Source organism: Sylvia atricapilla, chromosome 8, assembly GCF_009819655.1.
Source record: "Sylvia atricapilla isolate bSylAtr1 chromosome 8, bSylAtr1.pri, whole genome shotgun sequence".
Lineage (NCBI taxonomy): Eukaryota > Metazoa > Chordata > Aves > Passeriformes > Sylviidae > Sylvia > Sylvia atricapilla.
Window position 1 is genome coordinate 6865283 of NC_089147.1, and position 27459 is coordinate 6892741.

The window sequence follows — 27459 nt, forward strand, 5'->3', positions numbered from 1 at the left end:
TGCATAATTATTGACAGAGCAATACTTGAACTTTGATCCACTATAGTTTTTCATATTTTTTGACCATAGTATATACGCTTTACAAAACTATATGTAAACATAGTATCTATGCTGTAGTACATAAAACATCTGCAATTACATGAGAGAAGGCACATAAAGATTTTAATTTTACAAATGAAATGATACACCATGGTTGAGAAGGACATTGGGATTGTTTTTAAAATGCTTTTAAGTGCAGACAGGGACTGCTTAATACAATACTGCACCTGTATTGGACTGTGTCCCCAAATGTTAAGAGAGATTGGCAACAAACTGGCTGTTTCTTCCAGTTTTTTAAGCAAAGAGAACTCATTTTAAAAAATAAATACATTGAATTTTTAGATGTATGTGTGAATGCATGTAAAAGAGTCACTTGAACTGCCCCAGTTAGCAGCTCACTTTCAGAACATGCTAAGACTAAATACTGTAATACTGCAGCTTTTCCAAACCAGTCACTGAAGATGCAACTAAAATAAAGTTGAAATATCTTAAAAGATCCAAAAGATAGAAATATAAAAGGTATCCTCGTGCTGTGACATTCCCTGCTCAGGGAAAGGAACAGTAGATGTCATACCGACTTGTTAACGTGGTGCTGTTTGTTTGGGGGCTTCATATTGCACAACTGCTTAATTACAACTTCATTTTATAATAGCAACACACTCATCTGTTTAACAACATGTTTTCCTCAACATTGGTGGTTCAGGGAGAACTCACTATTTAAACTGGCAGAGAAGTTGTGCCTCTTATTTAGTTTTTTAAATATATTATTATGACCTGAAGTTGATGAAAAAAGTGATAGTGCTGTCCACAGTCTGAACTCCAGCTCCTCTCAATCCACTTATAAGGTTGTCATTTAATAGAATGCAAGTTGGATAGGTTTTCTTTGAGGATTGCTTTTTTAGATTTCCAGTTATATCAGAAAGACTTAAGTTTGACAGTAACCTATGACTCCAAATGAAATATGAAATACTGTCAAGGAAGTGACGTTAAAAACCAAATAGTTAAAATTCACATTTTATACAGATTTATACTACACATTTAATAAAAAATAGAGTGTAATATTCAATAAAATTAAATACACAGAGTAACACTATACAAATGGTCTATAAAAGCTCTTTCCCCCCCTGTAAGGCGGTTTGCAGTCTGCTTTATAGTCACGGGCAATAAATAATATACCTTTGGTTTTTCTGACCATTTCACTATTCAATGTACAGTACAACTAAAACCTATTTCTGGATGAGATGTTTCACATGAACCACAGCATTTTTGTACACCTAAATACATGATATGGCTTTTCTGTTATTCATCACTTTCATATTCCTCCTCTTCTTCACCTATGGGGTAGGATTGGATGTTGTTCTGGGTGTACATTTTTGTTTTCACAGGGCAGTTGTGATCCATGAGTATTGCCTGGAAGAAAACAGAGTGTGAGTATTTCTGCTTAGTATCCAGCTGAGGCTGGGACTGATCCAGCATGCTGCATGCACCACACACGGATTCACCTCTTCTCCCTCAAGGATGGGCCCAAACTGATTGCAATTAGGGTAAATTGTGTCCACAGGTCTGTGTGAGTGGAATTTTGGTGCTTAAGACAGCCCTAGAAAAATCCTATTTCCAGTATTTCAACCCAGGTATTATTGAAAGACATCTACCTGCTCTCCAGATAACAGTAGTTTGCCCCTCCCATAACTCATTTCCATCAATTAAAAACCTGGAAGAATGGTCAAGAGGAGTCCTACTGCTACAAGCCAATTCCCTTTTGCTGCTTTTGTCCCCTCTTCCCATGGAGATCCAGAACAGAGAACTGAGGATAATGCCAAGAGTGGTGGTCCCAGTTCTGTGCCTTGACCCCAGGCAAGCTAGAAGTGCTGATCATGGCAAGGGCCAGATAAAATACTGAATTCTCTGGGTTGAAATTTCCCAAGGAGTTCTGGAGCACCTGTGCAGTATTCTCCTGCTGAGTGTATGCTAAGTTTGGGGGTAAATAATTATGCAAAGACCACAGTTTTGGCACCCTCCTTTTGACTCTGCTCCAACCTGAAAGAACTGGTGCATGATTGTACAGCCATGAGCCACTTTGGGAACAGGAGTTATTTTGCATTTAAAGGTGTGTTAGAGGCGGCTGCAGGGTGTTGGAGCCTTGGGGAGAGATCCTGTCCCTTTTGGGGTTGTGATGTTACAAATGAAACTCAGGGACCATGGAAGTGATAAATTCTATATTGCCAGGAAACAGCAGCTGCTTTTTGTTTTCTCCTCTTGGTTCCTCAGCCCTATTTAATGTAAGAAAACCAAAACAAACAAAACTAGTGCAGTCAGCAAAGGTCATGACAAGCGATTAACTGGGATCTCTGGGATTCTGCAGTCCAAATACAAGCAAAACAGAAGGTCTCTGACCTCACATACACCATTATTTCAGCAAGATTCAATTTTCCACCTTCTGCCAGTTCAAAGGGAGCAGCACAAGCAGCAGGTGCTGTCCTTACCTTCTAGAGATGTGCCACTACACAATGAGACCATGACCATGCAAAATGAGCTTCTTTTCACCCAAATAAACCTCAAGAAATTATGTTTTGGGCCCAGGTCAGCCTTTTTCAGGAAGAGCAAGGATGGATTGCTGGGTGGACGAAACCTACAGATGGTGACACTGTCCTTGCACACCCTACAGTGGCTGTGGAGCACTGAATGCTCTAGAGCATTAAGTCTTTGGTAAATTTATATTTAAAAAAAAAAAAAAGCCACTAGTTTATAGGGACAGGTGAACTGTATGAAGGAAGGAGAAGGAGGGAAGGAGGAAAAATGATGATACAAAATATACTGCAGAGGACCATGGGAAAAAACAGGTTGAGGCACACCAAGCAATAATTTGGTCAACTGGCCAACAGAGTTCTGGCTCTTCAAGGAAAAGAGAAATAAATTCTATCCTGACTCCACAGTCTAGGATGCTGCAGCCCGTCATGTTTTTATGACCCTGTTTCATAAAAAGCAGATTTGTGACTGCAACATCTAACTAATAAAGGGGTTGTCTGTAGGGTTGCCTTTATACATCTTGGACATAAAAAGAAGGGAGAGTTGATTCCCAAGTTAGTGCCTGACTGTGCTTCCCATTTTGAGCAAGTTAGAGGCAAAGATGCAAATCTAAGTTATCATTTGTTTCACTGAAAAAAAAATTTTTAAAAAAACAAGATACACTTACCATTTTCTCCTCTTTGGCAGGTGGACTTCGAAGGAAAAAACACAGGGGAGCAAAGAGGATATCCACAATTCCTATAATTGTCATGAGCCATGGGAATCCAATGGCCTTGGCAATGGCACCACCAGCAGAGGGACCTTGTACAGATAAAAACCCTTTTCTGGAGATTGCTCAGACACAAAATTTGCAACAGTCACTTTAAACAACAGTTTTTTAAGAATTTTTTAATACAAAACTCCCCCATCTAACAAATGGATTTAAGGAATGTAAAGACATGTTTGTAATTAATTATATCATAAAACTTTCCTGGCTCCAAAGGCCACATTCCTTGAGGAGATTAGAGATGTTCCTAAGGGCATCTGTGTCATGCTCTGAAGGAGGCAGGGGGGGTCACTGGGGAGTTATTCCCCTCACAGCCCCTTGGAACAGAGCTGTGGTGTTAATTTTCAATGTTCCAAGGGCTCTCTCCTGGCATATCCCATTTGTGTTCGTGCCTTCAGACACCTTCAAGCCTCTTACAGCAAATGGAGAGAGCACAGCACTGCTGCAGAGAGAGGAGCAGACACCAAGTACAATCCCCCCTGCTCTGATTTCTTGCAGAACATAAGAACCTCTTCCCATAAAATCTGCAAGCACCACTGGGATTCCCACCTGGCACTGGAGCAGATGCCCCTTTTCTGAACTGTGCTTCCCAGGCAGGGAAAGGCTGGACTTACCTATGGCAAACCCCATGCAAAAGGCAACGTCGGCTATTGCATACACACTGCCATAGACTGACACGTGGCGCAGATCCACCAGGTAACCCATGATTGGCATCATGGAGGAGTCCACCATTCCTGCAAAACACATTTCAGGAAAATTCTGCCTTTTTCTTCCCCTTCTTTTAACATCTTGATGAACAATGTGCTGAGAAGGGAGGCAGAAACAGCCACAAGGATGTTTGTTCATAACCCAGCAAAAGGTTTGTGTAAAAATAACCTGTATTAGCTTTCTTTTTATGGTCTTTGCAGTGTCTGGGGTCACGTGTGGACATTAAACTGGTGTACAGGTGGCACCTGCCAGAGGACAGGAGAGACGTGAGCTTAAGGTGTATCCTATTCCCATCAGCTGTGTGTGTAAAGCTCCCACCTCACATTACCTGCAAGTAATTAGGGGAAAGTTATCTGGTGTTAACTTACCTTGACTGAAAGCCTAAATGGCAGCGTTAACCCCCAGTCAATCAAAATTATTTACAGTGCTTTTATCATGTCTTTTGACACACACCCTCATTTCTGGCAAGAAACAGCACAGACAGCTCCCAAAACTGCCGAGATACTTGGGATCTGAGTTTGTGCCTGCAGCTTCTTTCCTCACTACACATCCCTGGTGGGAAGGTGCCCCAGAACATTTGCTGAGCAGCCAAGCACTGGAAAGCAGAGCAGGGTCCCCACTGCAGCCTGCCTGCATGGCCCAAGTAATGAGAGCTCACACATGATGAGGACCTGTGTGTGAGCGTAGGAATTCCTCTTCATGTACAAAACATTTAAGCCTTTTTTTTTTTTTTTCCTGTGGAAATGTCTGTATAAAAATCCTTTTCCACCACAGGAAAGACTGTGGGTTTGGGGCAGTGCATGGCTTCATTTCTGAAAACAACCTTTACGTTCATGGAGAGGTTGAAAGTTCTGTTTAGGCTGATGGAACAATTCTGGACAGACTTGAGGGGTCTGGATCAAACTCTGGATCAAACTCCCTAAAGCACTGTCCCTTAATCCTGCTCTGCCTGCCACTTTGGGCCACAGGTTCACCCCTATTAGATCAGAATGACAACAAAACTGATTTTCTGTGTAATTTCATATCAAATCGTTTTTACAGAAACAACAGATTGTAAGAACTCACTGCAAATTTTCTTACCTATGGCAAATCCAACTCCAAAAGTTGGTGCTATGAGCCCATAAATGTTTTTAGCAAACGGCACCTATAAAGGAAAATTCAGGCTGTTAATCACACCACACTGCACATGCTGAGGAGGTTAGTTTCTTTTTCTGAGATAAATTCTCCGGGTAGGTATGGCCCACTTTGTACAGACCTGAGAGTTTGATCCTTGTTCTGAGCTGTCATTTCAGACAACTGTGCCATTAAACCACTGACACACTTACTATTATAAACTGCTGAGTGACAGCTCAACAGAGGAGCACACTCCTCTCAGAGTCATCATTTCTAAAAATAATTGAAGCTCTGAAATTGGAAAGCACTCAAAACTCTGATCTGGAACCTATTAACCACGCATTGTTTAATAACGTGTCATAAAACTCTCATGGGAAAAGTGCACATTTGAAGATGAGCACACAAACATTCACGGGATTTAAAAGATGCATGATTGTCTACTTACACATAAAATACTTATTCCCACGATTAGCATCCCCAGCAAAGCACAAAGCCACCTATCAAAGAAGAAACATCACTCAGGGATGGGTGATAATGAGATTTTAGAGCTGATCCTGAATGTTTCAAAGCCATGTCTGGAGCGCTGAGTTAAACAGCAAAAGTAGCAACTTGTTTAAAAAAAAAAAAAAAAAGCAATTTTGCTCCTAAAGAACAAGCCTTAATAATTTCCACTGTCAATAAACTACCCTGGGAAACACTGGAAATGGGACATGAAGAGACTGGAAGATGATTAGTGGTTTTCAATTAAGCATACCTTCCAATTTTGTGCGCAAGTATCCCAAAAAGGTTCGTCCCAATGAGATAAGAGATGCTTGCTGGAAGAAAAGCAACGCCTGAAAAATATGAATGGGATGTTTTATCAGCAAGGGTTTTAGTGAGGTGTTAGAAGAAACTAATAAATCCCAGACACTGCGATTTTGATCTGGACACATCTAATAGAGCCCAAGGAATCAAATATCCGGTTTGTTGCAGCTCTCCTATGAAATCTAAGGACATCATCTGTGAAATGCAGGAGCAGCCTGATGCCTTTGAAAAGAGTTTTTCAGCATTAGATACAAGAGCTGGTCTGGGAGAGGGGACAGAACAACAAAGAGCAAAAAAGTTTATATCTGACTACAATAAACTTTGGATTGGGTCAAGGAGAGAACTCTCCTGCAGGTGCAGGGTTTATGGAGCATATGCTCAGCACATGCAGCCAGCCCTGGGTGCTCAGGGCAGGGGTGACCCTCCCCTGCAGCAGGGGACAGCAGGGGACAGCAGGGCTGCTGTGGCTTTGCAAGTGACAGTCCCCCTCCATGAAGCTTCCTGCTACAGGCAAGTCTAAAGTGCTGTGCCATGGCCCTCAGTCAAGCAGGGATCAATATGTAAGGCTGAAAAACGTTTACAAATTGTATCGAAACTATTTAGCCAACATATTTTTAATTTTTTTTTTTAAATCACATATTGGCTTAAATAAAATAAAATTAACACAAACTGTGATAGCTTGCAGATGAAGACACCAGAGTAAATTGTGTCCCTCTCATTTTCCACCTCCACTTGGAACAGCACATTGTTGGCACCAGCAATGTTTTTCTGTCCCTGAGGTTGCCACAGCAGTGGCTGTATCTGGAGTAGATGCTGCTGTGTGGTGACATCTCTGGTTTAAAAAAAGCCAGTTCTTACAGTTTGTATTGGAGGATTCATCCTCTCCCTACACAGAAGTCTCAGGGCAGGACCCAGCCAGAGATTTAGAAAGCAGCCATGGCATCAGGTACACAGTCCAACCAGTGCCTGAACGTGTGTGCGCTCCTCATCTTTCACCAAGGCAACGTAGCTTTTCTCATTTCCTGCCTATCCATCTTCCTTCCCTGCTCTCTGATATATTCATAAGGAAAAAAAAAATCAAGGGGTAATTTTTAGCACAGCAATATCCTGTGATTAAAAACCTTGTGGGTTACAGTGGTGGTGCTGGGGAAAGATTTCATTTTAGTCTGTGTAACCACAGCTACTTCAGTAGTGCTTGGAGCTATTTGGTTATAACAAATGGTCACACAGAGCAGACCTTGACAGCTGTAAAAAAGGAATAATACTGCAAAGGCCTGTTAAATAAAACTTGCACAGGTTGGCCTGTAAGCTGTGGTATACTGAGGCAGAACCATAATTTTCTAAATAAGCTTTATGCACAGTAATATTCCTTAGTCAAACCAAGGTTCTTTATACCTTCTTCAGTTCATGCTTCAAACAGCTGGATTTCCAATCGCATAAGATAATAACTTGCTCAAAACCCTACAGTTCAATTTACAGTTTAAGAGGCTTAAAATTTTTAATTAATGCTGCCAAACCAGACAAAAGTGAAATGGAGTCAATTACTTGTATCATTAAGGGGTTAAATGAATCTTAATTTAAATGGTTGTTTTCCTTCTATTAACCTCTGTTCAATTAAGAGATTTGTAAATCTCATTTCTATTGCACCAGTAATATGAAACTGGTGAGGGAGGTAGATAGGCAATATTTATTTTTCCTTTTTGAGGTTCAAAATACATAAGTTTGCATGTTCATTCTGCTCTGTTACAGGCTAGAAGTTATTGCCAGGTTTAGCAGTACATTAAGAACTGCATCTGTGGCCACTCTAGATCTCAATTAAATTAATTAGAACTAAAGTCTGTGCTTTCTATAGGGTGTAGGGACACCTACATTTACCCAGAGCAGGGATATCAGCTGAACATCATTTTCATGCAGAATTTTTCTTTTTCTTTCAAACTATTCACTGATATTAAAAAAATGCCCTCATGAACACATCAATAAATTAATCAGAGACAGATGAAGGCCGGGCATCCCCCACTTAAACGATTCACATCAACCTCTCACACTCAGTTTAATCCACGTTCTGGTGGGGTTTTTCCTGCTCTTGTGCACCTCAAAGAGAAAGTAACTGCCCCAGCTTTACTCTGGAGTGCCAATGGGCACATGGGGCATGTTCCATGTCTGCCTGTGGACTGTCCCTGCTCCAAGCCACAACAAGGTCCAAAGTGGGGCTCCCCGTTGCTTCCCATTGAAAGGGATGATGAAGTAACCACTAAGGGGGATGCCAAATGTAACAATTCCAAGGGAAAGTGCTCCTGATGACCTTGTGGCCACATTTTGAGCAGAAGTCCGTCTTTCTTCCACATGTCACCAGGAGCAGTCTGGAAGGAGGGTGTGCTGCCACAAACATGGTTTGCACCAAGCACAGGGAACCTGCTGCAGGTCTCTGCTCAGGGCAATTCAAACTAGGAACTGAGGAGGGGTTTTTACAGGGGGAAAAACAAACAAATGGTTTTGCTCTGCAAGGCTGGCTCAGTCAGCAGGCACCTTGCAGCTGCCCTGGCCAACATTCACTGCCAAAGCAGTGCTGGATTCCCCATGGAGCTGGATCAACCCTAGTCCTGAGGCTGCCTGCAACTATTTTTCCTTGAAATGTGAGTGTAGCCCATTACAGGAGCATCCACTGCAATAACATCACCCCACTGTATTTTTATAACATAGCAGTGTTTGTAACTGTGCAGGTTTAACACTGACACTTTACAGACTGTAAAAAAACCAAAATTATCCCCCGAAGCAAATAATCTTTAACAAGACCAGAACCCAGACATTCAATAGAAAAAAATATAGAGATGCAAACAATGTACTGTACTTTACCAAGCTGCCATTTCTTTGAACACATGGTCTCCATCATCCAGATGGGTAAAGCTGGTTCAAGCATAGCAATAGCCATGTTTGCAAAACAGATTGATCCTTACAGAAAGAAGGGGAGGGGAAAAAATAGTAGTCATTATTTCTGTTGACTATAAACAGAACACTGTGCAAATAATGAATGCTTTTACATAAAATATTGCACTTTTTACAGCCCTATTTGTCATGTGTCAGATGGTGATTAACTTTAAATAGAACACAGTGTAAAATCACTGAACTCTAACTTTTTATATGTTTCTATTCTCCCAGAAACTCTACAATAAAGGTTAAGCTGTTTCATAATGTGAAAGTTTGCAGTGAGCTTGATGACATTTGGAAAGTTCATGAGGTCTGTTGTACAAATGATTAGCTACAACTACAATCACTTGGTCTTTACCTGGTCTCCCGGGGCAATACCAGAGCCCTGTTGTGTAAGAGGATCAGGCTCTGACCCTGTGCCTCTGTCATCTGAGAGCTCAGGACTACATCACATGACAGGATGTGGAGGTCTTGATCCTAAAAATACCAAGATGCAGCCACAGGGATGTCAGTTCCCCACAAATGGGATTTTTCTCTGGAGATCCCACAGTCAGCCAGCCTGTGCAGCAAACACGGGTTTGGCTTTGAGCTTGCACAGCCCTGTGAATTTCAAACACTTACGAATCTCCTTTGAATTCCTGGACCTTTAATAACCCAGACACAAAGGCTAACAAGTGGTGGAAGTGCTGATTCAGTCCTGCCTGCCAGCTCAGCTCTGCCCTCCACCACTGCCTGCAGACCAGGCTCCAGTGGGTTTGTGTCATGCTCATCTCTCCTCAGTGATGCACTTCAGCTTTACTGGAGGGATTATGACACCCCGTGGCATTTCTGTGGGTTCAGGATGTCTTTCACTCTTACTTAAAAGACCCTCAGGCACTCAAAGCTTAATGCAGGGCAACAGGACATGTCCCCTCTGCTAATTCCTTACCAAATGGCTTTTAGAATCACTGCTGGAAGTGACAGCCTCAAACTCGTGTTCTCATCTTTCTTCCTAATATCTACAATCTCTGAATTTCAGGAAAATATTTTAGACTCTTCCAGTCATGTACTAAACAAATTTCAATTTTTAATTTTTTTTTTTTTTTTTATAAAAAGCTGGATTTTTCAGTGGTCAGAGAAATATTGTTTCTCTCAGAAGGAGTTCCTCATCATAAGGTTCAAAACCAAATGAGCACTGATGTCATTCTTTGCTCAAACCTGTCAGAATATATTAGACTGTGTATCCACAATTCCTAAAATGAACTTGCTGGCTAGCTGCCTCACTCCCTTCCCCAGGCAAGGAGCAACAGTTCAGCACTGCTTTGCCCTACAGACAAAAGCCAACCTTTCCACTTGGGTGCAAGCTCCCAGAGAGTGCCTGTAAGGAGCCCCAGCTAAAAACCTCGGGGCTCTTCCAAGCCAAAATCAGCCATGCTCAAACAGCTTCCTTGATGTTGGAAAAAAAAACATTTCAGAGGAAGCAGGACCATTCTAAACTGAGCTTAAATAGCAAAGGATTTATTCTATTCTGAACAAGCCTTGCAAAGGAAGCAGGAGCAGGTGTGCTTGCAAACAGTTGTGGCACCTTCTCCTCCTCAGGGCAGGAAGCATCACCAGAGCTTACCAAAGTACTTAGGGATATGGTGATAGAGATGCTTCAAGTGCCCCAAGAGAAAAGTGAGAGCCTGAGCTGGTACTCTGCAATCTCAGGGCCAAGTCCTGCTACCCCAGCAAAACTTCCCCAAAAGAAAATAAATTATTTTTTGCCTCAATCTTGCATGGAGCTGATCTTTCTTTAAAGTGCCATGTGTCAAGGGCATGAATCCTACATCTTTTCTTCCCTGAGTTGGATGAAATGTCCTGTGCTGGCCAGAAGGTGTGAATTTGCAGCCTTCCAGCTGGATCCCATCCCCACAGCCAAGAGCCCCCTCAGCTTCTGGCAGAGTGCCACAGACATCCCTGGCATTCCCTGTGAAAGAGCAGGACCCAGTGAAAAGCTGTCCCACACCTTCTCAAGGACCTGTGTGCTCCTGATGATAACTGTCTCTGCTTTTTGAATCTGATCATTGAAACTAACTTGTCAGGCAGCAGCACTGATTTTCCTGTAATCCCTGTCAGTGAGGTTTGGCTTCAGCAATGTCACTGATTTCACTCCCTGAGCTCCCAGCAGCAGTGACAAAACACGTCAGTGACATTTCTCCTGCTTATTCAGTGGGTACTGATGGCACAGGCTGTGAAGCATCACCTCTGACACAAACCAGGGCATTGGGCATTCAGCTCTGACAGAACCAAATTTGGTCCGTGAGGGAAATAAAGTAAGAGGAGGCTGAAGTAGGAGAACAGCAGCATCATCTGTACTGTCAAAGGCCTGGGCAGCCTCTGTCCTGGGAGACAGAGACCACAAGTGCTCCCCTTAATCCCACTGATAATCCATGGGAGGGACTTCCTCATACTTTATATGCTTTACCTCCTGTAAGAGAAGTTACTGAATCAGCTGAATGACAAATCTGATCTCTTATGACAAGAACTGTCTGTGCTCTACTTTGCCCTCAAATACTTTTTTTCAGTGGTTTCTTCATGCTCCAAGAACTTCTCAAGCAAAAGGGTTTGTGTAAATTAAGTCACAGTTCGACCAAGTCACAGAGTTAAGGTTATGATAATTCCCTAAGGTCAGCAAGAAACAGAATGCTCCCAGAAAGGCCTGGAACAAGCAAGTTAGGATGAAGAAACAGAACTGTGAAAATAATTATCTGTTTTCAGGTATTTTATCAACATTAGAAAGGGCCAGGCTTAATTACAGACTTCAGAATAAACATTCAATGATGTATGATGCAAAAAAAGGCAAACTTCTCTTGAGACAGAAAGGCTCATTAGAAAAACGAGACACACATAATACCAAACAGCATTCACCATTCCACCCAGAACTTTTTCTGAAATACAATTCACACTCAAGAGACCAAGCTCACTCCCTCTTCAGACAGAAACAGTGTTATTCCCTGTGCCTGCCTGTGCTGTGCTGGCAGTCCCTCACTCGGACAGCCTTGGCCCAAGTCACTTGCCTCACAGGATCTTTCCTGGCCACAGCTCATTGCCTCAGCAGGCACCTGCAAGTCATTAGTGGCCTCTCAGTTGGGAAGACACATTTATTTCAAATTTTCTGCCCATTGTGCTTCTACTGGTATATTCATCCCGTATTACCAACACGTTCTTAGATTTTTATGTCAAGTAAAGCAGCAAATGACAGCACTGTTAAAGCAGCTCAGCCCAAGGCATGGCCAGAGGCCAGGAATGACATCAGTTTAAACCATGGCTGGTTTAAAAAAGGAAAAAAAGGGTCTGGTACCTGCTGCAATAATGATATAGGGGTCCTTCAAAAGGGTCAGTAAAGGTGTCCCCTTCTGACTCTGCGAAACAAAAGCTCGGGATTAGGAAAGGCAAAATGACACCCATTCCTGCAGTGTTTTCCCTGAATACTCACTTCTGCCTGTGTTCTGGAGGGCTGCAGAACAAGTAACTGAACAGCTGTGAAAAGAAACCAACGGTGTAACACTCCTCCAGGAGCAGCAGAGAGACATCCTTCAGGGTGATTCTGACTCAGGGTATCTACTGACCTCCATCGAACAGAGCCAGGGCTGCCAGCACCAGGAAAGGAGAACTCTTCCCCACAAACTCGTACATGACACTCCCAAAAGGGGGCCCCACTGCAAGGAAAGGACACAGTTGTGAAGACTCTGACTCTGAACAAATCCCCTGTGAACATTTGGGCATCCTGCTACTGGCACACTCCAAAACTCCAGTTTGAAAACCTCCACAAAGATTATTTGTCATGACAATAACCATGTTCTTCATTGCCCAAAACACTCTGTCATGTAAAACAAACCCCAAACATCTCAGAGATTGCTGTGTGACACGTGTACCCACATATGGAATGTGTGCTGTGGGGAAAGCTGTTCTTCACATGCACCATGAATCCAGTCTGGAGACTGCACAACACCAATTACCCCAATGAAACCCTTCTGCTGATCCCAGCAACTTCCTTTGGGATGCCTGGGGATGGTTTCTTTTGCCAGCAGAGCCTCCAGTTCACTGACCTAACACTCCCATGGCCAGGCCTCCAAGTGCAATTCCCATTGCGTTGCCTCTCTCTTCATCATCCGTATAAACAGTGGCAAGCAAACCCATCCCTACAATTAAAAAAAAAAAATTAAAAAAAAAAAGGAGACAAAATAAAAAAAAATCACAGCACAAAATTAGGCATCTGTGTGCTACAGTTTATGGTCACCATTTGTCACACCTACTAAACATACAGAAACGACCAAGTATTTTTTAATATATACAAATATATATAGTCCCTCCCTATAGAATTAACTTCCAAGCAAAAATGTTTTAGCAATGTCCCCAAGACCGTGTTCTCTTGTGCAGTATTAGTCAGGTAATTTAGTGATACCTTATTTGTTAGATTCTTTATTAATCTCTTTGTCACAGAGCTTTTAGATGACACTTTCCAATGAGCAGAACCAAAGCTTTGACAAGTATTCACCATCATTTATTTATTCACAGAGTGCACAAAGGTCTGGTGCCCACTTGGCTCCAATTGTGGACAGTGCTCTGGGCATGAGGTATTATGCAGAGCTGATTGCTTTGTAAATGAGTATTTCAAGTTCAGCATCAAAAAATTCTAGGATCCTTTTGACCTTTATCTTCACATGCCTTATTTCTGCACTTGATTATGAACCTTCATTTCACAAAAGGAAAAACGAAGCCTAATTTGCTCGTCTTTTTGTGGAGCACTCAGACACTGTAGACGCAAATGCTGCAGAAGAGTCCTTGTAGAAATTAATAATTCTGGTTTCAAATCAAGATTTACATAGGGCTCAGTAAATAAGGTCCACAGCTACACAGAGAAGGAAAACAATGCATTGCCTGGCTGATCATTCAGTAAATACCATCCATCATGTGCATCAAAAGAGCAGAGGTCCTGTGTGGATTACCACGTTTATTGAAAAGAGTGGATGACATCAAACTGTTTGCACGAACAGCTGGAGAGCTGCTAGACAACTGCACTAGAATTCACAATGGATGTGGGAATTGGGGAAATATTCTGGAAAAAAAGAAGGAGAGGGCAGTGCAAAGACAATAAAAGATCTACCCATAGATAGGAATGACTGCACACACCAGTGCAGGGGAGTGAAGGATTGGCAGCAATGATCCCCAAAACTTCCTTTGCCTGTGAGGTACAGGATGAGACTCACTGCTGCTGGCCCTGTGAGGAGTCAGAGCTTCTTCCCAGAGCTGGATGTGCTTTTGGGGCAGCACAGGGAGAAATCTGGGGCTGCCTGGAGACCATGCAGAGTGTGGCAACGAGGGTGAGCAAGGGCTCAGAATTACATCAGTGAGGGACAACTGCAGGACTTCCAATTTAAAACCAGAGAGGACAAAACTGATGTGAGAGGTGATAACAGCCTTGCAATATGAAAGCAAGCCAGGAAGATAAAGAAAGGAAACCATTCTTTGTGTTCTCTGAAGGATGGGAAGCAGAAATAAGTTCACATGGCAGTAAAGAACCTTTAGATGAGACATCAGGAAAAATAAACCTTCCTGACCATAGAAGTACTTAAGCACTGAGCAGGATGCTGAGGGCAGTTCTGGAGGCTTCTGAGGTCAGCCTGTCAAGTGTGCATGAGGAATGACTGATATTAAGTTGATCCTGCCTTCAGGAAGGGGAGGACTAGACGGTCCCTTGGCCTCTTCTGCTCTTTTGTGCACATTGGGTGAGAAAAAACCAGAAAGTCTTGTGCTCACCTAAGAGCCTGTAGCTCAAGGTGTCCCCTTGGACGGGGACTGAGTTACAGCTGAACAATAATTCTGATTCTGGCATGTCTTCCCTTGGGAAAGCTTGGCTTGCAATCTTCACCAGTGTCAGTTCCTGCCATTGCAGGAAATTTTTCCAAGACTGAAATATTCAGCATGAACAAAACATATTTTCTCCAGCCTTGGCCTCAAGAATGCTCAAATAATCTGGGCTGAAAACCCATACTCCATTTTACCTACTCTATTTAAAAATGAGGCACTTTTTTTGGAAATGTGGTACAGATATACTGAGCCCAAAGTGGCAGCCAGCATGGTAAGCCCTTAAAAACAACATTTTATAACAGAAATTTCTGTAACAGACAGAGCTGCTGTTCTAACTGTAATAAGTACCAACATAAGTTCCCAGTGACCTTTAAAATGGCTAAAAATGAATTTAAAATGTTGAAGACACAGGTGCAGAAATCCCAGGGAGAGTGCAGTTCATTTAGTGCTCTACCTTACTGCAACCCAAATACCAAGGAAGCCTTAAAAGACATTTGCTTTTGAGCTACTTCATATGAAAGAGACAGAAAAAAACCCCCAACCAAATATGAAATTGATTCAATTGAATATTTTTTGTATTCATTACTGATTGTGCTGACAAAGTTCAATTTAAGAAATTACTGAAAATTATCTGCATTTTCCTCTATCATCTCTTCTTTTACCTGCCACAGAAGAACATGAGGAACCCACTCCTTGAAGAGACCTGGCAATAAATAGTAGTGCATAGCTTCCAGAGAAGGCAAACACTGCAGAAAAATAAAAACAGAGGTAATTTTCAAAATTAGGTTAACTCTAACTAGGTTAAAAAGTTAGATTTCTTGAAACTGTCACAAAAACTTCCTACAATTCAGTCAAGTGTTTACAGTGACTTGTGCCACTTTCCAATGCTAACTGCGTTATTTTCTCTTATTGCATTTAGATGTGTCAGTGTTGAATTGATCTCAGGTGTCTAAGCCTCCAGGTGACACAGAATGCAAGAGCCCAAGCAGTTTTAACTAATTACTTAGGATTTGATTACATCTGCTCTGGTTCAGCTGCACACAAGAGGAGTAATAAGACTTTTCTTTCCAGCCTCACCTCTCCACGCTGCTTCATTTAAGGCTGGAGCTCCAGGCACTTGTGGAAGGCAGGGTGGAACACACACTCACCAATGCTTCCTCCAATAATCAGTGGATGGAGAGAAGTTTTCCCTTGGTGTTGCCAGCCCCGTGCCAGACGTGTGGAGCACAGCTGGCTGAATGTGCAGGGAAGCCAGATCCCCCCATTCAAAACCTCCAGCAAGTTCCTTCTCCTCCCAAAAGCAGAGCAACTGCACCAGAGGATGTGGCAACTCTTTCTTCCCCCAAGAGGTTTAACCCAAGGCTTCCCTTCAGCCACTCCCTCCCTCAGTCACTTTTGGGACAGAGGCCCTGGATGCTGCACTTAGCCTGGCTAAATTCCTCATCCACGACACTGGAAAATATGTTTCTCAGCAACCCAACCACATCTCTGCTTGTAGAGTCCACGTGGTTGTCAGTGTCATTAAATCTGCAGTCAGTTTATAAAGCTTTATAAAGTTCCCATCCATTGGTCACCTAAGGAATTTTGCTGGGCAGGTTACAGCTGCAGGAAGGTGTAATGCACCAACTAAACATGGGATCCGTGTGCACTCCTCCCACCTGCCCCAGGGGATTGTGCCTCTTGGGGCCTTCCACCACATCTTACAAAAATCCCTGCGGTGTGGACACATAAAAATCAAGAAAAATAAAAGTAAAAAGGGATTTCAGCAGATCAGCATTTCCCTGCCATGACTTAGGCTCACTACTCTTACCTACATCCCAACCAGAATTTATCTAACGTGTTCCTAAAACACTGAGCTGTCAGTGGCTCTAAGACCAGGTCATCTTCTCTAGTTCTTCAGTCCACTTGGATATGGTTTTAAGATCATAGAATCAGAATATTTTGGGTTGGAAGAGACCTTGAAGATCACCTGGCTACAATCCTCTGCCAGTGACACTTTCCACTAGACCAGTTTGCTCCAAGCCCTATCCAACCTGGCCTTGAGCACTTCCAGGGATGGGGCATCCATACCTCCTCTGGGGGACCTCTCATTATTCTTTCTTTTGTGGAAAACTGCTTGTCCCCTTCGTTTTCTTGTCATGGTCTCTAATACATCTCACATCTGCCTCTGAGGCAAAAATGGTTCTTTCACCTCACAGGCTTCTAAAGAACCTTGATGTTCTCTGTACTCTTTCTGTCTGGGCCACGGCTTTTAATGTCAGGCCAAAACCAAACACAAAGCAGCAGCTGAAGCCTTATCAATGCCATTAGAGCAGACAAATTATCTCAGCTGACTGGCAGGCTGTGCTCCTGTTTGCACATCCCACAGAGATGTTTGGCAACAGGCTGTGATCCTGTTGACTCATACTCTGCCCATGAGCCACTGCAGCCTCACGATCTCTCTGATAAACCCTGATATCTCCTTGTTCAGGGCCCTGCAAGACAGCTCTCCCGTGGCTGTCTTATTTAAAACTGCCCGAGCACTGCTCCAGGTCAGAAAAACCTGAAAGGTTCAGCTAAGGAAGAGACCTGAGATTCCTCAGAGCACGTTCCCAAGAGAGCTCTTGTTCAATCTCATCAGTCCCACCATCCACATGGAGCTGATGTTTAGGCTGATCCCTTAAATTTTCCTTGGAAGTTAGTCCCCATACATCAATAAGAATTCCTAGTGATAATTATCATGGACCATTCATTTACAAGTTATCCATGGGCCAAATAAGATGAGGACCAAATAAGATGTGGACACTTACTGATTGTTGAAACAAACATGATGCAGAAGCCAGCAAACAGTGGAATCTGGTAGCCAATTCTGGAAAACAAAAAGAGCATTCACATTTCTGAGGTTGTCCCACTGAGGTTTTGAGCTGGTCTTACACGAGTTCACACACCACACAAACCCAACCTGTAGTTTCTTGGTAGGATTTGAACTATTTATTGTGGGCCACATGGCCATATTTGTCCACATCACAGATTTCTTTTTCAGCTGACACAATGGACTTTGCATCTGAAATCCCTGGAAGAAATCCTTCTCATGATTGCCCTGATTGCCCTTTTCTCATTCTGCCTTAATTGTTCCCCATAAAACCCCTCTGGGCCTCCACAGGGTTGCCAAAGATATGCCAAGGGAAGATTTCCCTGAGTGTGCTGAACTTTGAAATACTCCAGTCGTGTTTCAATGCTCATCTGTTTCCGTCCTCATGAGACAATGATTATAATGAGACATAGTCAAGCCAGTGGCTTTTTTACTGGAAAAATTTGTCATCAGCTTTTCTGGGAGTTTTGCCTCAGGAGCGCTGGAAGAGTCCCAAAGAGCCTGAGAATAATACTTTTGCTTTTCATGGGTTTAGGAGTAGAAATGGAACTGATCAAAGCTTTCTTCATCAGACCATTTCTTCATTAGGGCTCTACACAGCCTGTAGAAATGCCTGGTTGCTTCAAGTATTTTCAAGTTTCCAGGAAATAAAGAAATCTCTGGATGGGAAGCACATATATTTTTTGAGCAGATAAAACTAAAAATTCAACCAAAAAAAAAATCACAATATATTATTTTTCACACCATTAAAAATCTGCCCTAGAGTCAAAACCTAGGTAGCTCTGAAGACAGTGTACATATTCTATCCAGTACACTTTGTTCACAGCTTCATTCTTTGTAGGATTGTTCATCTCAAATGGATTTTCCGGGACATTATTTAATGGCCAAATTCTTCAACAATGTTTTTCATGTTTTTCAGGGGAGCACTTTCAAAGGATTTCAGTGTCCAATGATTTGGCAGTGTTGTGCATTTAAATGGGCAGTGTTGGCTAAAGCAGGTCAATCAAACAATGGAAGGGTCAATAATGGCCCTTTTAATAACAGTTGTCATGACAAAATAATTACTGCCAGCTTGGTTTTAGAATTAATATTTTTATACAATCAAGGGCCTTTGATAATGGAAAACTCTTTAAAATGCAGAGCTTGATGATCATTGTTTTTCTCATTCTTGTGAATGAAACAAATTGAGCTTTCACATGGTATTTTGCTTTAAATCACCACTGTATTAAAATATGACAAAAACATAGAGCACACATTCTCCTAGCTGAAATCTGTAAGTGGGTGTTGTAAATATCCAGCAGAGACTGGATACTCATGTGCTACTTACCTGAACTGGTGTCTCCAAAGCAAATTAAATCCCTATCACAAACTTCCCATGGCCTTAGGATAATAACTTTAATCTCCCAGCAACTTCACATATGATATATAAAAGAGCAATACTCTTTTTGTCTGCTTTATTTGAAGTAAATTATTTGTTCTAAGCCAGCCTTTCCCTTGCTGTGTGTGTAATAGGTATTACACAATGGGATGCTGATCTCCACTGGTGTTTCTATGTACATGAGGAAATAAAAAATTATCTCTTGCCAACTTCTCACCTGCCTCAGAGCTGAAGTGAGAACTTCCCTTCTCAGTGGGCCCAGGTAGAACAGGCCACAGAGAGTTTGATCATAATTGATTTTGAGTTTTTCAATTAAAGAAAGCACTGATAGGAGTACATACAAAACAAACAAACAAAACCCTGCAGGTATGGATACTGCTGGTGTTGAGCATTGTCAGATTTTTCTGGGCTATGAAAGGAGAAGGTGAATGTCCTTATGCCTTTTCCCACTGCAAAGTAAAGTGGGGTTGGATCTGTCAAGGCCAGCCCAGACACATCTGTGGACACTGTGAGGGAGAATTCTGCTTTCAGTACAGAAATCAAGCAACTCATTTGACACAGGGCCTGTGAGACAGCAATTTGCTTCTGCTACAAGTTCATTGAAATAATATTCAGTTATTTGCAAGAAGAGAAATGCCATCCAAATTGGCTCCCACATTCACATTTCCATCTTTACATCAGAGACATGAGCTGTGAGATCTCCCATAAACATTCACGAGTTAAACACAGAGCAGTGCTATCATACTAAATAAAGGAGATTTCAACTCTTCCAATAGGCTTCCTAAACCTAGGAACTTTCTGGTGGTTGAAGGCAGGAAGAAAACAAGCATTTTGGAAGTCAATTCTAATGCTCCGTGTAATTCTGAGCATTGTTCTTAATTTTTGCAGTTGCAGATATTATTCTCCTTTTTCCTTGGACAAACAGGACAAGCAGGGTGGAAAGTGACACACAGCAGAAGGTGGGAGTTAAACAAGTCCTTATCCTATCTGGGAGGATAATATTGCCCAGAGCTTCCCCCACAAAGTGGACATGCACAGTTCTGGAATGCTGCCCCTGCATGGGATTGCTGAACCTCTAGAAGTTGTGGTTGGGCTTTCTCAGGGGACAGTCTTGCCCACATCCAGCTGACATTTATTTAGATATGCAGATTGTCCTTTCCTGGGCAACTTCAACAAACCCTGTTTCTTAGCAAACCCTGCTCCTCCTGAAATTGCAGCACTAATCAGTTGGCAGTTGGGCTACCACAAATGTCTCATCTGCAGCTGCATTCCCTGGTCTGTTCTACAGATGTGGGAGAGCACAGACTGGGAGGGTTTGCTGAACTATACAACATAAATAATCATAAAAAGGAGAGGCACCACCTGTAACAGCCAATTCAGTGACTCTGTCCCTTGGTCCTGGCCAGTGGAATATGCAGTTTTTCCTCAGCCATGACATAACACCCTCCATCACAATCACCTCTGCATTTTGTTCCTCTGCATGGATGCAACACCAAAGAATATTACAGCCTGTCATCTCTCTTATTTTTTCTTGTTACTATGGCCAAGCCTATAATTTTCTTGGGCACTCCTGTCAAAACCCTCCAAGCAATTTTGAAGCACAGTCCAGCATGTCTCACTAAGGCTACTTGCAGCTAAAAAGTTCTTACTATGAGTATTTCTGATCTCTGAAAAAGTCTGAGTCCCTACTTGAAGGAGGGAAAGGAAAGGCTGCCACTGATGGAGAATAGAAAATCAACTTCACTTCAGACACTGTGGTTCCAGATTGTAGGACTCTCAGGAAATTATTTATACCCATTAACAAGATTACTCAGAATAAGACAACAGATTGTTGGTTCTGTGCAACAGCACAATAAAGGTTACATTGACCAGGTGAGCAGCTGTGGATTATTAGAGCCTATTTACCAATTACAGTACTGCAAATGCACTGGTTCCAACCTTGCTGTTACACAGCTCCATGGTGCCCCTGTGAGCACCCTTTGCTAGCTCTGTCCTGCCTGGAACACTGGCTCTCTCCTTCCCTGGCAGTGAAGACTGGGGAGGATTTATGGCAAAAATGTGTTCCTCAAGCTTCTGAACCAATGAACCATTTAATATGTGTGGAGTTTAAAAAGAACAATGTGGGGTCAGCAGGGACAGGGAGTGTGGTCCCATGCTGGAGCACAGGGAAGGCAGAGGGACAGAGTGACCTGCAGAACAGGTCACCTCCTGCCAAAACCTGAAAGGAAAGCTCACATAGGAACTGAAATGTAAATATCTAGTTACTAATGTTATTTATTCCTCTGCTTCCTGCTCTGTGTGTGTCTTGGACACAAACACATTGTGCTCCCAGCTGCTCTCTCTCTCTCTCATGCAAAGGAGTTCAAAGCTGTAGCAAGGATGGTGTCAAAATGATGGTGATGGTGAAAATAGTTAATGATTTTTTAATGGATTTTGAGGCTGCTATGAATAAGAGAAGGTTAGAACTACAAAGTTCTCCAGACTGATGAGAAAAAGCAGTGGGCACACAGGGCAGAGGCACAGATTGGCTCTGGTGGTTGAGGGTTGGCACAGCTGGGCTCACAGCCCGGTGCACAGAGCTTGGTGAGACTTTGAAAACAGCACTGGAGGCAATCAGAGAATCACAGAATGGTTTGGGTAGGAAGGGAACTTAGACCCCATCTCCTTCCAACACCTGCCATGGGCAGGGACACCTTCCACTGGACCAGGTTACTTAGAGCCTCATCCAACCTGGCCTTGAACACTTCCAGGGATGGGGACAGCCACAGCTGCTCTGGGCTCTGTTCCAGTGCAGTTGGATGAACCAGTTAATTATAATGGGCAGCCTTTTGCCCAATCTCTTCACTGGACAGCTTTAGGCAGAGCCTTCACTCTCCCCCTGTATCCCCCTCACAAAGAGCCCTGTATCAAACGCTATGTTTTTTCTGTAGTTTCTTACAAATTTCACCACCAGGAAAAACATAATGTGCTTCTGACCCACAAAATCTTATCAGCTCTGCCCTGAAACTGTGCCACAGTGGGAAGTGTGTCATTGACTTCCCATGGCAAAGCTATCACCAGTGTTTGCTCTGCTAGGACTTTGTCAGGGCAGGGAGAACTTGTATTATTTCAGGAAGAGCAAACCTGCTCTCTGAGCCAGGTGTGTCTGGTGTTCCATGAACAGAGCTGGGCTCTAAATAAGCAATGTTTCTTTTGCAGAACACTGTCCTTGCATGAAACCAATTCTGAAATTTGTTTTTGAAAATCTGTACCTTCAGTAATTATAAAAGAAAGGAAAACAGGTCCCCAAAACCTTCAGAAAACCTAAAAAATAGTTATTATTTGCACAGACTCATATGAGTAGAACATCCTGTTGCTCAAGCACTCAAAGCCAGTGCCTGGTGAAAATCAGCACTTGAAGAAAATTCTAAACGACCCTTGAACAGCTATATTTGATTGAAAAATAAAAATCACTGTACTCAGTGTGCCACTCATTTGAAAAAGAAACTTACTGGGCATCTTAACCAACTGTGCACACTGATCTTGAAAGAAGCAACCATTTCTCCTTAAGCTTTGATATTTTCCTAGAATTTTGTAGAAGTAATAAAGACAAAAAGATTAACAGTAACCAAACAGCTTGTCACTGGTGAAGAAGAGTCTTTCTAATGATAACCCAGACGTTTTCTGTTTGATTTATGCAATCACAAATTTTAGCTGATCATATACATTGTTATTAGAAATTGTCAGCTTAAAAGGGAGAGGGAAAATCACTTCTGCAGTTAATTGATAAATGTGTTAACTGATATTTCCCTCTAAACATTTTTCAGAAGAAAGGCAGATACCAGTACCAAGATACTAATAATGCATGAAAGAAAACCAGTGAGCTCTAAATCTAATTTAGGGCCACTTTGCCATTAGGGCACTCAATTCAGCTGTGTGAGGGAAGAGTTTGTCATTGGGATGAAGGGATGACGTGCTCCTTGTTGTTCTTTCTCACACTCATCGGGCATGTGAGCAAAGCTGCCCCTGTGCCTGCAGTCACACACCCTGCCCCAGGCACAAACCTGTGGGGTGATTCCAGGAGGGAACCTCAGCTCCCAGCACTAAAGTTCACCGTGGTGTGGTGCCAACCCTGCCCCTAACAGGAAAAGGAGATGCTACAAGAACCTTTCCTGCCTCACTGCCAACCCCAGGGATGCCTCACACACGTCCCAGGGCAGAGATGGGACCACACAGCTTTCTCCTGCTTTGGCAGCTCTGGAAATGGTGATGCTAACAGGAAAAAAAAGCAAATATCAATAGGGTAACGATTTAGGCAGTTAGGAAAATCTAGAAGCACATCCAAAGAACTCTTATTAAAACATTATTTGTTGTTACGTTACTTTACCCACAGAGGAGCTATGATATCCTCACTAAACAATACAGGTAAGAAAAATCCTTCTCAACTTGCAGCAATATTTGTGCAACAGTAATTTTGTGGTGGCATACTTATGTGTGTGTTGGTGATATGTATTGCTGATAAAGGGAAATGAGAAAGAAATGAAACTGACTCTCTCATTTAAAGCTTTTGTGTTTAGATCAGTTCCACAGATCAAACACAGGTTTTGAATACATAACACTGTGAGTCCAAATACTGCTTAGCTTTCAGCTGGATACTTTTTTTTAGACTGAAAGAAAAACTCAGACTATATATATATATATATATATATATATATCTGCTGTAAAACCTAAACAAGGTAGTTTTGGCTTCAAAATCTGAAGTGTCTGGCATTGGAGTCTGTTGGTTGTTTTAAACATTGTCACCTGTGAAGGGCATTGACTGCTTAAACAAAAGCGTTCTACAAGTACAAATTTCTGCTGCCTATTATTTTCTGAAAGGAATAATTCTCTATAAAAACAGCTTACATAAGAAATATGCAGATCAGTGACCCGACTGAATAGAGTCTGGAGTTTATTTCCTGCAGAGATTGATCTCCTAGTCTGTTTGGGAGGCCTGAAGCTGAGGAGAGTGGTTACACAAAATGCTATTAACATCAAAAATTTAAATGATATTACACATATTTTTTAATCTTCATGTAAACATCATCAGTACTTGGATTTGGAGAGGGGCTTTAAGGCATTGACATCAGTGTTTATAAACTTGATCCTGGCTCAAATTTTCTGTGAAGTCCCATTTAAACATATTTGGTTCAAGACATCAAATATTTGCAAGAATTTAGAGGGAGCGATTAGAAGGCTGGGCAGAGTCATGTACTGATGGGGATGTGGGAGCCATTGAACCTGGTGATGAACATGGCATCAGCAAAGCTGGACATTTGGTCACTTTTCACTGAAGTCCACACAAATTCCCCTCTGATTCTCACCTCAGACAACTCCAAACCATCACACACCAAATCCCACCAAGAGCTGCTCATCTCAGTGAGAGCAGGGGAGGGATCTGAACCCTGCCTATGGTTTCAATACCACCTTTGCCTAATGTGGGTGGCACAGGAACACTGACAATTCACAATCTTTGGGAATACCACATTGCAGCGTCTTTTGGCCTCCTGTAACTATATGGGAAATATTTCAACACCATCTCAGCAAAGGATTTTACAAAAGTCCAAGGTCTCAGGAGCTGGAGGAGAAGTGTGTGATACTGATGGCTGACATGCAGCTACTTTGGAAAGGGTGTAAGTGTTTAGAAGTGTTCATCAAATACATTTCACTAAACTATTCCTCCAGAAAAAGCAAGAAGGAAGTAAGCCAGGGCCAAAAGGGAGTGAATAATGTTTGAAACACTAAAACATCAGTGTGAAGCCCTCAGTGCTGGTGCAGCAGCAACAACATACCTGTTTGTCAGAGGCCCTATGAAAGGGTTGGTCAGCAGCTGCACCGTGGCTTTTGAAGCAAACAAGAGCCCCACTCTGACATTTTCATTCAGCAGCTCCTTGTCATCCTTGGGACAGTCAGAGGGGGAAGGGGTCACACTGACAACCATTTGCTCTGTCTGGGTCTGGTGCAGCTCTCCTGGTTGTGTCCTGTCAGACTCATTCCCAGTGACCATGGTGGAGTTGTCGTAGTAGGAAAAGATGCTCTGAAAACTGTCCATGGTTGCTGAGGGTAGGTTAGGCTTAGTGGTCTGGATTTCTGTGGCATTTCTCTCGTGTTCGATGCTGTAAAGGTAACTGGGAATTATTGGCACTGGAAAAACAAATAGAATACATTGGCATCTTACTAGCAGGTTATTTGGAAATGGAATCACCAAGTTCTCTTGCTTGCTTTGCCATTGATCAGGGAATACGAGGCTTTCCTACAGAGCACATGCAGAAAGACAGAACTGAAAAAGAAGTTTGCTCATCGGAAAAAAAACCCACCCACAACTCAGAAGTGCAGTTTAAAACAAAAATTTCCTCTACATTATTCTTTATCTTTTGCCAGTTTTCATAAGATTTCCATAAGGCTTTCTATACATACATCATTAAGCAAAATATTAGAAGTATTAAAACCCATCTCTGAAGCCTCTCTGTTGCACGTGGCTGAACAAGTCCTTTAATTAGGCTGCAAAAGCATGAATAATAAGAAGAGCATTGGAATGATTATTAAACCGAAATCTAAAAAATACAATAAAAACCATTTCTAAAATGAACCACAAAAATATAGATAGGCACCAGCCATAAGATGGAAAAAAAGGCAAAAGACCTCTGTCAAGGAATCAGAACTAATATGTTGATATTTGCATGTCTCATTATTTTAAAATTTACATTGCAAAGTTCATCCAGAAGGAATCATGTTTACATGTTTTAGGCTCTTAGCTGCAATTTAATTGCATTAATATGTATCTCAGACATTAGGATTTCAGAATTTGTAAAAACAGATGTCAGGTTCATTCATTTTAATACAAGTGACAGAATCACTCCTTCCCATCTTGCGTTTCTTCCTGAAAAAGCCCAGACTCTCAAGTCTGCAAACTGTCATAATTTCTAGGGCTTCTAGCATACATATTACTAAATAAGCAATTAAATATTACTAATTTTATAAGGAAGTATATTATTGTAAAAAAATCCAAAATCAACTTGCAAAAAATGGAATTTTTGATAACTAAAGTCTATCTTGTGGCATCAACTTTTAAGCTGGAACCCCTTGAAGAAATTCAGGAGTGTGATTCAGAAGGTGAGTCTGCAGCCTCACCTGAGAGCTGGCTCTGCACAGACCCAGTCACTTCCAGGAGAACCATGTGCATTCATTTGTGTTTCTGTGCACATCCATGAGCCACTGGTTTCTCTGGACCATTTTCTTTCAATTCACATAAACATCTGAATGTGAGGAGTTCTAAGTCTACCACTGAAAAATATTCAATTGTTTTATTTGAGTAGATTTCTGAATCTTGACACTCTGCCACCAAAGCCATTAAAAGTTGGACCTTAAAACTTGATATTATTTTATTAAACTAACTCATGGAAGTGCTTTTCTTAAAAGTGACTTAGATAGTTTTCTTATTAAGCTATCATTTTAAGACCAATGTGGGGGAGACAGGAACTATCACAAGGAAACAGGCATCTCCAATGTTATCTAGCCTGTTTCAGTTGCATGACCACAGGAGGAAAAAAAACTATGATGAGCTATAAATACTGTTATCTGTCATTCTATGAAGTATTAGTGGCCTTTAGCAGGAAAATGGGGAAAAAAAGGAAAAAAGAAAAAGAGAAAATAAAAGGAGTTATTAAGACCTTTTTACACCATTTCTTATCTCCCAATTAACATGGAAATAAAGCAAGACTTTGATGTCCGCGGCGGCGCGCTTGCAATGCCTGGAACACAATCCATGGTTAAAAACGTAACTAAATTAACGGGGTCTGAAGGCGTTGGGTGTGAGAGCATCGATCCGGCATTCCGGGAGCCACCTGCGGCCGGAGCCCGGCCCTGGCAGACCCCGGGCGAGGGGAAGGAGCCCGAGCCCGTGTTACCTACCGACCACGGTGAGCAGCATGTTGTCCAGCAGCAGGGCGATGAAGACGATGAGCAGGATGAGTTTGCGGGACTGGCGGCTCTCCCGCAGCCAGCGGAGCAGCCCCAGCTCGCCCCAAGCCATGCTCCGGCCCGGCTGCGGACACACGGAGGCCGGCGGGGACCGGCGGGGACACGGGCGGGGACACGGGCGGGGACACGGCGGCTGGGCGCTCCGGCAGCCCCGCTCCGCGCTGCGCGCCCCCGGCCGCCGCTCCCGGCCCCGGCACAGAGCGGAGAGGAGGAGCGGCGGCGGGAGGAGGGGAGGGGAGGAGAGGAGAGGGGGCGGCACCTCTGCGCCCCGTGTGAGCCCGGGGAGCGCTGGGCAGCGGGGGGACTGCCCTGCTCTGCCTGCTCTGCCCTGCTCTGCTCTCCTCTGCCCTGCTCTGCTCTCCTCTGCCCTGCTCTGCCTGCTCTGCCCTGCTCTCCCTGCTCTGCCCTGCTCTGCCTGCTCTGCTCTCCTCTGCCCTGCTCTGCCTGCTCTGCCCTGCTCTGCCCTGCTCTGCTCTCCTCTGCCCTGCTCTGCCCTGCTCTGCTCTGCCCTGCTCTGCC

General features: G+C 42.8%; 1 protein-coding gene across 3 annotated transcripts; it reads right to left on the bottom strand.

Annotated features, from left to right (window-relative positions):
• Positions 1–140: 140 nt before the first annotated feature.
• SLC18A2 (solute carrier family 18 member A2) lies at positions 141–27106 on the bottom strand. 3 transcript variants are annotated; one of them, XM_066323513.1, is made up of 15 exons: positions 26872–27106; positions 24753–25104; positions 17503–17561; positions 15376–15459; positions 12952–13044; positions 12472–12561; positions 12339–12382; positions 12204–12264; positions 8810–8905; positions 5907–5985; positions 5598–5649; positions 5120–5183; positions 3946–4065; positions 3233–3366; positions 141–1449 (listed from the first exon to the last, which is right to left on the bottom strand). In XM_066323513.1, exons 1-15 carry the CDS (start codon positions 26990–26992, stop codon positions 1339–1341), a joined length of 1560 nt encoding a protein of 519 aa, XP_066179610.1. In that variant the 5' UTR covers positions 26993–27106; the 3' UTR covers positions 141–1338. The 3 variants fall into 3 exon arrangements, with proteins under 3 accessions (XP_066179610.1, XP_066179612.1, XP_066179611.1); XM_066323515.1 differs by lacking the exon at positions 26872–27106 and adding an exon at positions 26641–26703; XM_066323514.1 differs by lacking the exon at positions 26872–27106 and adding an exon at positions 26092–26610.
• Positions 27107–27459: the final 353 nt, after the last annotated feature.

Excerpts from the sequence above, each read along its gene's own strand:
- SLC18A2 (XM_066323513.1), bottom strand. The coding sequence starts at position 26,992 with ATGGCTTGGGGCGAGCTGGGGCTGCTCCGCTGGCTGCGGGAGAGCCGC. Across the intron at positions 15,460-17,502 it reads CATGTTTGTTTCAACAATCA|TGTTTGCCTTCTCTGGAAGC; the intron begins GTAAGTGTCCAC and ends ATTTTTCTGCAG. Across the intron at positions 4,066-5,119 it reads TGGAGTTGGATTTGCCATAG|GAATGGTGGACTCCTCCATG; the intron begins GTAAGAAAATTT and ends TGTGTTTTGCAG.